The sequence below is a fragment of the Cataglyphis hispanica genome, chromosome 23 (assembly GCF_021464435.1).
Source record: "Cataglyphis hispanica isolate Lineage 1 chromosome 23, ULB_Chis1_1.0, whole genome shotgun sequence".
NCBI lineage: Eukaryota > Metazoa > Arthropoda > Insecta > Hymenoptera > Formicidae > Cataglyphis > Cataglyphis hispanica.
The window spans coordinates 892,920-906,790 of NC_065976.1; the positions used below are offsets into that span (position 1 = coordinate 892,920).

At 34.6% G+C, this 13,871-nt stretch overlaps 1 protein-coding gene across 2 annotated transcripts in view; it reads right to left on the minus strand.

Annotated features, from left to right (window-relative positions):
- The window catches only part of LOC126857932 (acetylcholine receptor subunit alpha-like), a 151,439-nt gene that overhangs the window by 61,772 nt on the left and 75,796 nt on the right, over positions 1–13,871 (minus strand). For both annotated transcript variants that reach the window (XM_050607844.1, XM_050607845.1), the window contains one exon: positions 271–451. In XM_050607844.1, coding sequence (XP_050463801.1) covers positions 271–451 — 181 coding nt within the window. The remainder of the gene's footprint in view (positions 1–270; positions 452–13,871) is intronic.

The following is a 13,871-nucleotide window of genomic DNA, read 5'->3' on the forward strand; positions in this document are numbered from 1 at the left end:
CCGTCTTCCGGGCTGATTCCCGGCAATTTTTCCCTCTCGATCGATCGGAGACCTACGCGGCGAGCCGATCGTTTGTCATCTAATCTACGCTTAAAATCTATCAGCTGATCGCCATCCCGGAGACGCATCCCGCACGTGGTCGTAACGGATCCGCGTCTCGGGCATTTGGGGGCTCGATAGATTGTTCGGGGCACGAGGTGGTAAAGATGGGTAGGGTGGTGGATTAGGTCTTATGGGGGTCGCGACTTAACGGCTACCATGCGAATTTACCTTGAAGCCGTCATAGGTCCACGAACCAAACTTGAGGACGCAGGTCTGCTCGTCGAATGGGAAGTACTCCACGTCGATCTCGCACGATGATTTATATATGGCAGGCGGCTTCCACTCGACCAATCCTTGATGGTAGATCGTGGCCTTCGTGGCCAAGGTCACCTCGAAGTTGCCGTCCGCGCTGCGAGCGAGCACATTAGTGGTTCTGGGCGCTGCGGCGGTCGAGCTTACTTTGTACTTCCGATTCGATATCAAGCCCTCTTTTTTCTTTTTTTTTAATTTATACTGTGTCGTGTATACGTGTGTGTATGCGTTTTGCGAGTGCGATTACGGTATCGTAAATAGATAGAGATCTCGGACTGTAGCAAACCTGATAGTTTCTCTAAAAACTGCCTGATCAACAATCGAGAAGAAAATAAATGCGCCTAAAAAAAAAGTGATATTTTTGCGGTATCGAGGCATAAATGAAAATGATCTTTCCGCTATTTTAATCAGGATACAAGAATAATCTGACTCGCGGGGCACTCGCTAAATCGGATCAGATTATCGCACCATTACGCGGCAGGCTCTTATTTCGATCCACTAAGCCCAAAGGCTGAGACATATCGGTAATCTGATTTTAATTCGCTAACAGATTCTCGCTGTTTCTTTTTTGATTATCATCCTATTTATAATTTAGATAAAAAATTTACTATCTAAATATTTGTGTATCTGTGCTTTTTTAATTTATATTTTGTATCTCGTATAATTTCGATTAATGTGACATTATAAAAAGATAATATTCTTTTTCTGATTTATACTGACTTATGCAATTTACAAAGAAATAGCTTTGTAAAAAAACAATTTTAATGAAAAATATCAATAACAATACTAAGGGATTATGTCTATTATTTAACTATATAAACATTTCACATAACGGTCGCCAATTCTATATTGAAATGGGATAACCTAACGACGTTTCTAAGCTGGAGAAACCTACCAGCGAATATTAGATCGTTATAGCGCAGATATAGATATCTGTAGTCGATAGAGTTCCGTCGAGGGTCGAGGTATCGGCCACGTGGGGCTGCAAAGTGAACTAAGCGCAATGGTCGAGTTTCTCAAAGTCGGCGAGAGAAACCAGAGGTACTAAGTCATCGTAGATGATTGCGGTGTGTCGAGATTATTTTGTTATCGACTCCCTTTCCTCCCTCCTAAACTATCTTCCGACCCGAAAGTTACGATCAAGACAGGAAATATAGTTTATCCGCTTAGAGAGTTGCCGCGAATTATTGAGAAAGTGCAATTTTACGCTGACTTAATTGAGAAAAAATGTTGGCCGCGTCAGTTGTTTTATTCAATTATGCGCATTGGGCAATTGTTATCTTTATTTAATGTTTGCTTATAGTTCGTTGAAAATGGCGTGATGAGTTTATCTAAGTAGACGTGTCTTAAATAAAATTTTTTATAATGTAATATATATTTAATTCCTTTATACATATGCGATGACTTCCATTAAAAATAAATATAACAAAAGAAATTGTTGTGCAATGTAAAATATTAATGTATTTTATAAATCTAAATATAATAAAATATATGATACATCATAAATAAATTATCGTTTTTTTTTAAGTTTGCGATGTGTTTTTATAAAAAATCTCATTTTTATAAAAACACATCGCAAACTAAAAAAAAAAACAATGGTATTTTATTTGTGACGTATCATGATATATCAGATTTATAAAAATCTCATTTTTACAAATAACATTTTAAATTTTATTGCATTTTACCATTTTTATAGATACGAGCAATGATAAATTGTTTCGTTTTTATATAGCTCAACTTTTTAGTGATACGACTCCGCGTAAAGACAGCCTCTCGATTGCATTGACCGATCGACGAGATATTTCTCCGTCCTGAGTGTGTCGCCAAGTTTTCCACCGTATAACGCTTCGAAGAAACAAACTGCATTAATAATAATTCAACCTGCCTTGTCAAACAGTTTATTCTGCCGACTTATTCAGTGCGCGTATGCAGCTTGCTGAGTATTTGACGTAAATAAATAAAAAAGCCGTAGTCATTCGTATAAAATAAATAAATATATACGAATTGCGTTCTCCGCTTTACGTTTATTTAGATGGTCCGAACATTGCAATCTTTTTTACGAATACATCGAAAAATTTACTCGATTACGAGATGAAAATTTCAGTGCGCGATAAGTTGAAAGTTTCACGAGCGATAAATCGTTTTTCGCGTAGATTTTATTAATTATAAAATACTTGTTATTAATACTTTTTATCCTTAGATTAAATTACATTCATATGTAATTTAAATTTAAATTTAGTTTAGTATTTTGCAAAAGATTAGTTGCCGTTGTAATAACAGCATGAGATATTTTAAATTGTTTTCCTACGAGAAATATACGTATTGTCTGTGCGCGAGAATATATTTTCCTTCTCTCATCCTTCTCGTAGGTAGCATCGCAGATCCATGTGTAAATGCACAGATGCTTTCCTGTCTTACGTGCCTCGAATTTCGGTTGGAAAACGCAGCCGGACTATACGACACTTTATATGACACGTGACAGAATGGCGAGAAAAAGATCGAAAGACTCGTAAAGATTCCTAATCGAAACAATTCCTAATCGGGACAACCCATCTTTCATGTAATCGCATTACGATTATCGAGACGAACATTGATTCTCGCGTGAGCATAAGTCCTTGAGCGATAAAGGGCCAATCATCAGACACGATCTAGCGAGATTACATTATTTCGCAGTATATCGAAGTATGATACGGGGTGCGGTGTGTAGCCTTTGTTGGGCGAACCCTTCGCTTGTCGAAATCAATTTATAGCTTGATAGAGAGATCTCTCTCTCTCTCTCTCTCTCACACACATACACAGAGCTATCGATTAGTCTGACAGCAAGTCTGAGATACGTTAAAATGACATCATTGAGATCGATTGCCAGATACTGCTCGTCCTTTCTCATGATGTCAACTGTGAGAACATTTCGTACATTGCTTGATTTTTTATCGATTTTAGTATCAAGCATAATTTAAAGAAAATTAAGCCAAAATTATGAGACAAATATTTTAAATAATATAAAAGAGTTTCAAGAAACAATAGCAATAATTATAATACATCTTTAATGTAAACATAAATCATTGAACATTTTATATTTTAATTTTTCCGTTTAAAGCCATGGTCACATACAATCATATGTAATCATATGTCAATTGATTCGAGATTAAGAATGATAAATTTTGATTCTCTTGTAAATTCGGATCAAGTGCCGCTGCGCAATTTGATTTCGAGTCTGTATAGCTCCATCCCGCCAATATCACAATTGCAAAATATACTCGTACCTGTCCTCGTCTATCTCCAGGTACAAACGCAAAATCGCAATTTCCTGCAGTGAGAGCTTCCAATGATTCTCGATGAAGATTTACCGCAAAATGTGTGATGAAAGCTTTTTTGGATGTGCATTCGCGTGAAAATGAAGGTTCTCGTGTTACCTATCAGCCGCCAAATGATACGATACGTTATGTGTGTAATATATTCTATACCGAGTGTCCTAGATTCTTTTTCTTTTAAATGACAAATGCTTACGGCTGAGATAAAAAGGATGAAAGATTGACGGTTTAGTATAAAGCTGTTTCCAGTTTACACTTTTAGCTGTAAGATTAATATAAATAAAATTGCATATATTTCAGTAATCATAAAGTGATCATTATTTTAACTAAAATTGAATAAATTTAATAAATGTGATAATTTATAAAAAATGTAACTTTTAGTTTGTGCTTTAATTACTACAATATTTAATAATAGAAAAATTACAAAATTAAAAAAAAAATGATTTCATCAAACTTCACAAAAAAAAAAAAGGGATAATAATAACAACTTTGCATTTGCCGAAGAACATGTCGCTCAAAGAGGCAATTAAAATTGCAATTATTGTAGGTGATTAAAAGTACTGCGCGAATAAACTTGTTCATCTCCGTTTTGGTATTAAGGGATATTCACTGTGAATTGGCTGTGAAAATCGCTTGGATTAAAACACTTTCGTGGTGAGTCACCGTCATTTTCCGACGCACCAGATATATGCGGCAAAAAAACTCGCATATTGAACGCGGAAAATAATTGACGAATCGAAATGTATCGGGATAAAGAGAGATAATATAACAGAGGGAAGGGGATGTCGAGAGAGCAAAATGAAAAATCGCTTTTACTGGATAGTCTGTCGAAGTGTCCATTATCAGAAAAGGTGCAGGGACCGATATTTCACGGAATTAACCGACGACGACGAGATATAGCGGCTCTGACGTCGCTGAAAAATAGTCTTGCCTTTACCATTTCCGGCGGAAACGGTACCACTACCAAGAGAGGTCTATCAAGAACTGTCGAATGGAATTCCGCTATTGTGTAATGTTAGATAAACCCGGAGATTAATCGTGACTCTTTCACGCGCTCTCGTATCTGATCGTAGAAAGTACGTCCTTTTTCCTTATATTTTTCCGCAAAATGTCGATTACATACGATATTCCAGCTAAATGAGACATAACAAAACCTTCCATCATGATCATGCATAACGTTGGCCATATAACGTAGAGTCGTTATACTCGAGAAAAGATGATCTGGGTTCCTGGGAGCACATGTCAGAGTACGCTGCCAGAACCAAATCCTACCCCGTGATATTTATCATCCCTCGTTTTCCTTGCCGATACATCAACTGGCAGTTTCTGGCCGACCTTGTCGGTTCTCTCCCGAATATTTTATTCGCTGTATCCTTACTTCGCTGAGATTTTTTCGCAAAACGCGAGCGGAAAAGCGCGCGCCAGCGATCATAAATCATTTCGCTCTCAATAGAAAAGAACCATCGCACGCGATTCTCGTCCTGCCGCCTCCCGACCGTCGGTCGCGGCAATTTATTTAACGGGATATTTCCTGTAACAGGGGTGGCATCGCGAGAGGATTTAACCGCACACGTTCATTTGTTCGAAGTAATGGCAACGAAACGATTCTCCAGATCGCTGCTGTCAATTTCCTGTTCTTTCCTCTCTCTCTCTCTCTCTCTCACAGAAATTAAAAGGAAACGAAACTATTGCCCAAAGAGCACGACTGACCGGCTGACTGTCTGCTCGTATTTCGCAAGCTCAGTTTTCATCAACGATCCAGACTTCAATTTCACTTAACCCCTGACCCTCTTCAGCCCGTCCTTCACACACACACACACACTCCACTGGTTACCGTCAACTCTCGGTGGAGTTGCTTCTGACTGGTCCCCGTTATTATTTCCGCACTGTCGACAGCGAATATCTTTCTGCTTCGTGTCTATTCATTCCTTCGTTCATATTCCTTTTCTGCGCGAATTGCAGTGATTACTTGGAACGATTGAATTTTGTGCTTTGTCTAGTATGGAATTTAAATTATAAAATTGATAGATTAAAGGAATTTTATATGTAAGATCACAAATTTAATTTATAGTGATAAGAAATTATTAAAAATTATCTTCCATAATTTTAATTCATTATTTTATTATTTGGATTTAATTTCAATCGCATTTATGTATTGCAAATTCAGTCAAATTAAAATAATGCTAATATTGCAATAATGTAGCATTTAATGGAGACACTAATTATCAAGAAATTAATCGTTACACAGCATTACTCAATGGAACTCATTAATCTCGATCTATTGCAGACTAAAAGCTTCCCAGCGTTATACGAACCTCGTATATAATGATATAAATTGCTGCTAAATTTTAATTACAGTTTACAGTTAGTGAAAATGGATAGCATCTATTAGCCGTTTAAAGGAAAAATGTGGTATTAAATTTTTATATAAAACGAGACTTTTCCTATTAATTTTTTTTTCTTTTTTTTTTGATAATATAATATGTAAATTTTTCTCATAAAATTGCGCTACCGCACATCCGTTTTTTTTTTTTCAGAGTGAACTATGAACAATTCATCTCGGGTTCGTTTCTTCTTTCGCGCAATTTCAAGAACAATTTGGACTAGCGACGTAAAACAGAGTTTGAATCATATCTTTCGTCGGGATGTACAACGGTCGGTTATCTCCGATATACGGAGAATTCGATTTGCTGCAAACGCGACGCGGGTGTCTCTCGATCGGGCGAGATTGCCGGCGCACCGAGAGTATTCCTCGGGGAAATACTCGCATCGTTATCTTGAAATTCGAGATTGCAAGTTTCGTTCACGCGTGGACGGATCGCGTAAAAGTGCCGCTTGTCGATCGCGCGACATGAAGATCGAAACTGTATCGAACAAATTTCTAGTCGAATAGAATTAAAAAAAAAAAAAAAATCAAGGTTACTTCAACGACATATCAGTAATCTTTAAATTAAGAAACCGAAGAATTTTTTCGATGATTAAAATATAAACTTTTTTAAATATACGAATATTATAGAAGGCAATTTCTCATAAAAGTGCGCGTATAAATTTAAAAACAAGCATTTTTCTAACGAGCGCGGTGTTTTAAAATACAACTTTTAATTTGCCAAGTTTTATTTAACCCGATTTATGGGGCGAATAATTTCAAAGTATATATTACGTAAAGTTGTTTAGTGTAAAAGTAATAACTTCCAGATTATGCTCATTATAATATTCATCTTTTATATTACACTCTGTTTGATTTGCTTTTATTATTTGTTTCTATTCAAAAAAATGTTTCTACGCGCAACGCGCTTTAATATGAAGTTTACACTTTTAATGTGCAACATATACGTTTGATGCGTCATGTGAGAGAGAAGTAGACATAATTGAAAATATTTAATTTTTTAATAAATTGCGACAAACATATTGCTTTATTCGAGACAAAAAAGAAAAGAGGAAAGAAGAGAAAGAGAGAGTGCAACACGAGATTGAATGAAAAAGTTCTCTAAATCACATTGTAATTAAGAGCTCTTGTAATCGGAATCGCTGCTTATACTAATGACCGGACGTGGTCGGGGAGTAGAACGAGAATGGAGGGGCAGAATAGAGGAAGGAAAATACGAACAGAGAAATTCAATTATACTCCGGTAATATCGCCGCAGAGTCGGAAGTTTAATCGGGATTGCATCTCCGTCCTAAAAAATCCTTTTCTTTTTTTCAACTTCCTGAGTTTAAGTAGGCAATTAACCGGCCATGCCCGGGCCGACTCGTCATGTGAAAAATTACTCTTCATTTTTTTAGCAATATATTATCTTAGTCACATATGTTCCTTTTGCTAGAAAAAATACGATGTCATTGAATATGCAATATCTATCTCTCTGTTTATCCTTTGAAAATATATATGTATTGAAAATTTATTTTTAGAAATTAATAATTTCTTCTACTATACTCTATACGTCAAAGAAAAACTTGATTATAGAAAGTATTCTACTATAAATAATTCTAGATTTCTTTATCTAAATTAAAACATCAAATCTGAAACAATAAGTTTGTCTATATAAATTGTGGAAGTTTTTTGAAACGTGTATCTTCTTGAATGAAAATATTGAGAAAAATCAGGTAGATATATTTGGATTCAGATATCACACAACAATAAAACCATATGAATTCGTATGAATGATACAGCTTTCGAAAAATATGGCAAACGTGAGAATAAGCCAATATCAACTGGCTAAGTTCAACTAAGTCACATACATCTTCTTTTATTTTTCCGCAGCTAAATATTTTTTACTTATTTGTGCCATCATTTTTCTAATAAAAGAACTCATAAGAGACGGATATAACAGAAGGTTAATGAAAGATCTCTTGGTTGTATGATTCTTTATATACCTCAGGTTACTTCGCGTGCTACCCAAGAAAACCAGTGCTAAATGTTACGCGCGAGAGAAATGAATCGTCGTGGCGGTATCATTTATCTGGTCGTCGTTGAGCGATGTTGGTGTATCTCTCTCTCTTTCTCTCTCTCTCTCTCTCTCTCTCTCTGTCTTTCTCTTTCTCTCGCCGAGAGAAACTTGGGAAAGAACCCGGAAAAAGTAGCAAATCACCTCCATCTTTAGCTGCATCGTGAACGATTTACTTATCGATTTTTCTGAGGCGTCGCGTGTAAAAATATTGCAAGTACAATTTCTGTTATTTTCATTCACACATTCGCGAATTTAACAGCGAATAAATATATAGTCATTATTTTATAATTATAAAATTGCAAAATGGATAGCGTAGTCTACATTATGTACAAAATAAACAATAAATTTTTATGTAAAATAAATTATACTTTTTTGTACAACTAAAATTTAATTAATGATAATTGATGTATATATTATATTTTACGCATATAATATATTTTAATTTAAGAAAACTCACTAAGTTTCACGGAAAAGTTTAAAAAAGATGAATATTATATTAAGCCAGTTCTTTCTTTTAAAAATTCTAGATATATTAAGCAGCTATTTTGATTCTAAAGATTCTCCAGCTATATATTTTGTAAATTTATTAAAAAAAAAAATATAAGTATCGAACGTAATGCATAATTTATTTATAAACGTATAATTCATAGCTCACTATTAATAGTGTTTCTACGATTAATTTTTTTATGTGGAGTTTCATGTATCACAAGTAAAAATCTTTAAGAAAAGAACTCGAGCAGAAAAGTAAGTCGGACAGAAAAAGGTACGGAATTATATGACGGATGTTCGTCTGCGAGTCACGACAAGTTTTCCGCGCTTTCGAAAACGAGAACTTGCTGAAACGTACAAAATCCGGCTCTTAAGGTTGAAACCGAAGAAATCGGACCGGGTGTAAAGAACAGAGGGCAGCTGAGGGTGAAAAAAAAAAGAAGGACAAGAGGAGCTCTTTGGGTATCTCGTTACCTCGATTCAGCTTCCGTTTCAACCAAAGTTATGCATCGGAGGGTCGTTCGAGGGGTCGAAAAAAAAAAAAGAAAAAATATTCACGAAAGAACGACTATCAATTTATAAGAGATTGCATCTGGAAAGCAGCTAAATTGATTGATACCATCGTTCCAAATTCACTTACGTAAACGTTTTAACACTGCTCATGCAGAAAACGCCGATGCTTTCGATAAGAGAGCCAAGCGCTCTTAGCTCAGTAGATGTGGTCAAGCATTGTCGGACAATGTGGCGCCGCTGTTAAACCGTTACTACTTGACGATTAGTTTAGATCCTTTTCTAACAGCAGTTTCAAATCAATGCAAATTGCAACATCGATGCTAAGCCATATTATTTGATGGCAGATATAATAAATATGACAAATATATTAATGTATTATAATAATTAAATTATAAAAAGAAATTTTATCTTCCAAAAACCTTCCACTTTTCAACATAATTATATAATGTTTATAATCTTAAGGAATACATATATATTATTTCGGTTATTAAATCTAGTCGGAGCGATCTAAATTGATATTATCTAACTTTGAATTTACTCTCGGAATACTAGGTTAACTATACAGTGCACATTGGCTTGCACTTGCTTGCTGTCGATGTTCACTGCACTATTACACTCCTGCGGTCAAACTTAACTGGCACAACGCTGACAGGTCAGTACTGGCATGATTGGCACGAAGATATTCGCATAGTATGTTTGTAAATTTCTGAATATTCGAGCAACGCTTGTTGAAGGAGATGTATATTATATTTGAAAATTACGATCGGGGGTTTGGATCCGCTAATCCAGTTACGCATGTCGCAGGCTCTTCGTTTTAAATTTAATCTTTTCACAAACAATTTTTTATGAATGTTTGATCTACAAAGATTTGGCGTTTCATAAAAATGTTGATATTCTAAGAAATTTGCAACATATATATCGTGCTGAATATTTTGCAGAGTTTTTATTTTAAAACTCGTCGCTGAGCAGACTATCTGTAGATTTCATTCTTTCGCACAAGATCGAATAAAACGAGTACACGCGACTGTAATTGAGTTGCATTTAATTACGCGCTTCGACATACCGAAAAAAGTTTCATTTCCCTGCAAACGTTCTTGCGACATATCCGCGCTTAATCAGAAATTACGATCGTCTCTGAATCGTTGCCACTTCCGCGACATTCCGAATGTCCAATCAGAATTAATCCTACGCGAATTCATATTCAAGGAATTCGATGACATCTCGGCAATCATCTCTCGTCTGGAGATCATAGAATCAAAAATAAAACGTTTAAAAAAATTAGTATATAAAATATACCAAGAATCGCACGTTCACTCTGCCGATCATAAATATTGAAGATTATTTTAATATAATGGCTAAAAAATATTGGAAATTGAAAGTTAAAACGTTCTGAAAGAAGAGACGAGGTAAAAAGGTAAAAACAAATATTTGCTAAAAAAATATCAACTACACGTTTGTCGAGAAGAACCGCCATGTGGCTTTTCAGTATTCGGTGCTTTTATGAACTCTTTTATGAACTCCCCCACGGTATATATAGGATACATCTGTCTGAGAATGCTAGGATATAAGAGGAAAGGTTCACGAGCGTTGAAAGTCAATGCGAGCTTTCAGAGAATATTTCTTCCTCTTTTCTCCTTCTCTTGCTTCGAACAAAAAGGAAGGATATTGACAAAAGTAGAATCTTCAAGAATCCGAGAAAAAGAATATGTATGTAAAACTATAAGAACAATATCGATATTTGCGATAACTTATCAGTGCGCGATGACGTTCTAAACATAAAGACAATAACTGTTATTGAATATATAATTTATATAATTTTTAATTTAATTTAATTTTTTTAATAATTTCTTGACAGTGAAAAAGTTTTTCTGCGCAGAGAAGGAAATCTTTTTACCTTTTTTTTATTCAAATAAAATAATAAATAATAGTAATTTTCCTATTTCATGAAAAATATAAATTAAAGAATCGAATCTTTGATTTTATTTTCTTTTCATAAGTTGTTTAATAAAATAAAGATATCAAGGATCGAGATGAAGGTATTTCTCTAAGAAAGTTATCAATAGGCGATAACGAAGCAAGATTCGAACAAAGTGAGGATCAAGCTAGAATTCCACAAATCACGTCGTCGATTATTTCCTTCGGTTCCACAGCTACTGTTCCCTCGGGTGCTATAAATTTTCGCCAGACGCTCGCTCGACTAGGCGTGCTGATATAAAATTTGTCAAGAAAGATCCCCGCTGTTCGAAACTCCTCTTTTGCCAAAGTCGCGCGAGGACTTTCGAAAGTGCATGTGACATAAAGATGGCTTCGTGAAACTTCCGGGAGAAGCCCAGAGCGCTGGATGCGTGAAAATGGCAATCCGCGATGTTAGAAAATTTTATCTAATTTTTATTAAAATAGATTGCACGTGTATATGCAAAAATAGATGATTACGATGATTATATTTTATAATTATTCGAAAGTAATCATATAAAGAGGATGATTTAATAAATAATTTCAATATCCGCAATTATGTCATAAAAATATGGACTTTGAAATAAATTAATCAATATTTTTATATATAAATTCGTCTTTTCATAAATGTAATAAAATGTGAATTAAGATGTAAAATTAAATTTTACGATTTATACTGAGAAAATTATTATGGAAGAAATTTATTGAAAAGCGTCGAACAGTTTGATAAATAAGATTTTGACATGATTTTTTTTACACCCTTCGTGTATTAAAATATTTTTCAGGGAAATGGATAAAATCACTTATTTAGATTTTATTGCTTCCCTACATACCTTATATATAATTCTATATACAACCTTTCGAAAGTGGACGCTTTAGATTTATCCTATATATTCCCAATATTTCCTTTCGAATCTCATTGTAATACGATAGCGCGCGCTTTTATTCGCTTCGCAAAATTTTTTATGCAGATGTTCGAATGAAAAATTCATTACCAAACATTTTGTATAAAGACCAAATAAATGTATTTAAGCGTCTTAAGATGATGTAATAGAAAATTGACACATCAATATAGTATTGATATAAAATGAAATAAATATAATTTTATATAGTAGTCAACTGAGAAAGAAAATATAATAATTTACTTTTCACGTTAGACATAACTCATATCGATACAATTAAGACATTTTGTGTAAAACTACTATAAATTTTATTCTTATTTGAAAAAATATAGCGAAGAAGAGAGAAAGAAATCGCGATAAAAAGAAAAGAAAAAGAAAGAAAAAAAAAACTGAAAAATTGGATAAATAAATCGCTATTAAACGAAAAAGTAAGAATCATAAATTTTTCTAGTATACGGAAAAATCTGGAACGTGTCATTAGATTCGGAAGAGGAAAGACATTTGTCGCAGCTGAAAGTAATCTTTTCGTCTGCTACAAAACGTACTCAGTCGAAAGGACAATTGGTGCTTCGAGCTCTGGGATATCAACTTCCCGTAGGTGATAAGAAACCATCCTGCTTATATTCTTTACGACCAGTTTCTTTTTTTTCTCTCTCTCTCTCCCTCTTTCTGTCCCTGTATTTTCCTTTCTCCGCAAGGTAATCCTACATTCTGCACGTTTGCCCAGAATAAGTCCGGCGGTAGTCCGGTCAAGTTGAGTCGCGTCGCCACGAAGGCCTGCGGGGACCTCATGAATCTAAATCCGACTGTGTTCAGGATGGGTAAGTACTCCGACTGGAGTTCGTGAGTTTTATGTGCATAAAAGTTGAGCATCTCCCGACCCTATCGTTTGAAAAGACGCCGATTCAATTCCTGCCACGGTTTGTCCGCCAAGCTTTAATGTATTGCTGTTTTGCTTGTTTTAATCGCTCTCTCTCAACTGTTCCATACGAACGGATTCTGATTAAAGACTAGATAAAATAACGATAAAATTTAATCGTAAATATTTCCTTAAATTTTATTATTTCTTTGCGTCTCAAAATTTAGCTTCTTTCGTTTTTATTTATAACTTAAATGTTATCAATCCTTCGACGTTTTCATAAGAAAGGAGTTGACTTTTTCCTACATTAGGGTCTCTCTCCCTCTCTTTCTCTTTCTCAAGTATACTTTAGTATATTAATTTAATTAGATATCTTCTTAATTATGGATTATTTGAGAGTATTTTTTACTACAACAATAGAATCTAAGTAAAAAAGAAATATAAATGAAAATAATTTGTTAAAATATAAGATTTTTACAGGAAATTACAGGAAAATATGAGTATTGTCATCTCTATATTTTGATATTCCACACATCGGAGTGTTTTTCTTACTTCTCTTCGAGAACCCCGCACAATAATGCGTCCTTCGGAACTACGTACAAATGTTGAATACTCGATAAGAAAATGGTATTTACATGCGCAAGTTACTTCAAAAGGTTTTCTTCTAGACCGTTTGTGCATTTTAAGTTTTAAGAACTAAAACCAAGAATAGCTCTTAATGAGGTGGAAGAAAATGCGAGGCAAAAGCAACGGCCTCGACTTTTTATCGCAACTTAAACGCACTGCACTCAGGTCTTTTTCATTAAGTCGTTAAGAGAAGTCGCTTATAATTAAGCTATTAGCTACCAGTCTTGTATTTATATGGTGAACAGGATTTACTCGCGCAGGCAGTGTAATTGTAATTTACGACATTATGAGGAACTTTAATTAAATATCATGAATAATGAAGATGCATTACCACGCATTATCACGCTTATTTCGACTTTAAGAAAGTGTCTCTGTATGTATTAATATAGTAACATCGTAATTCAAAAACTTAAGAAAA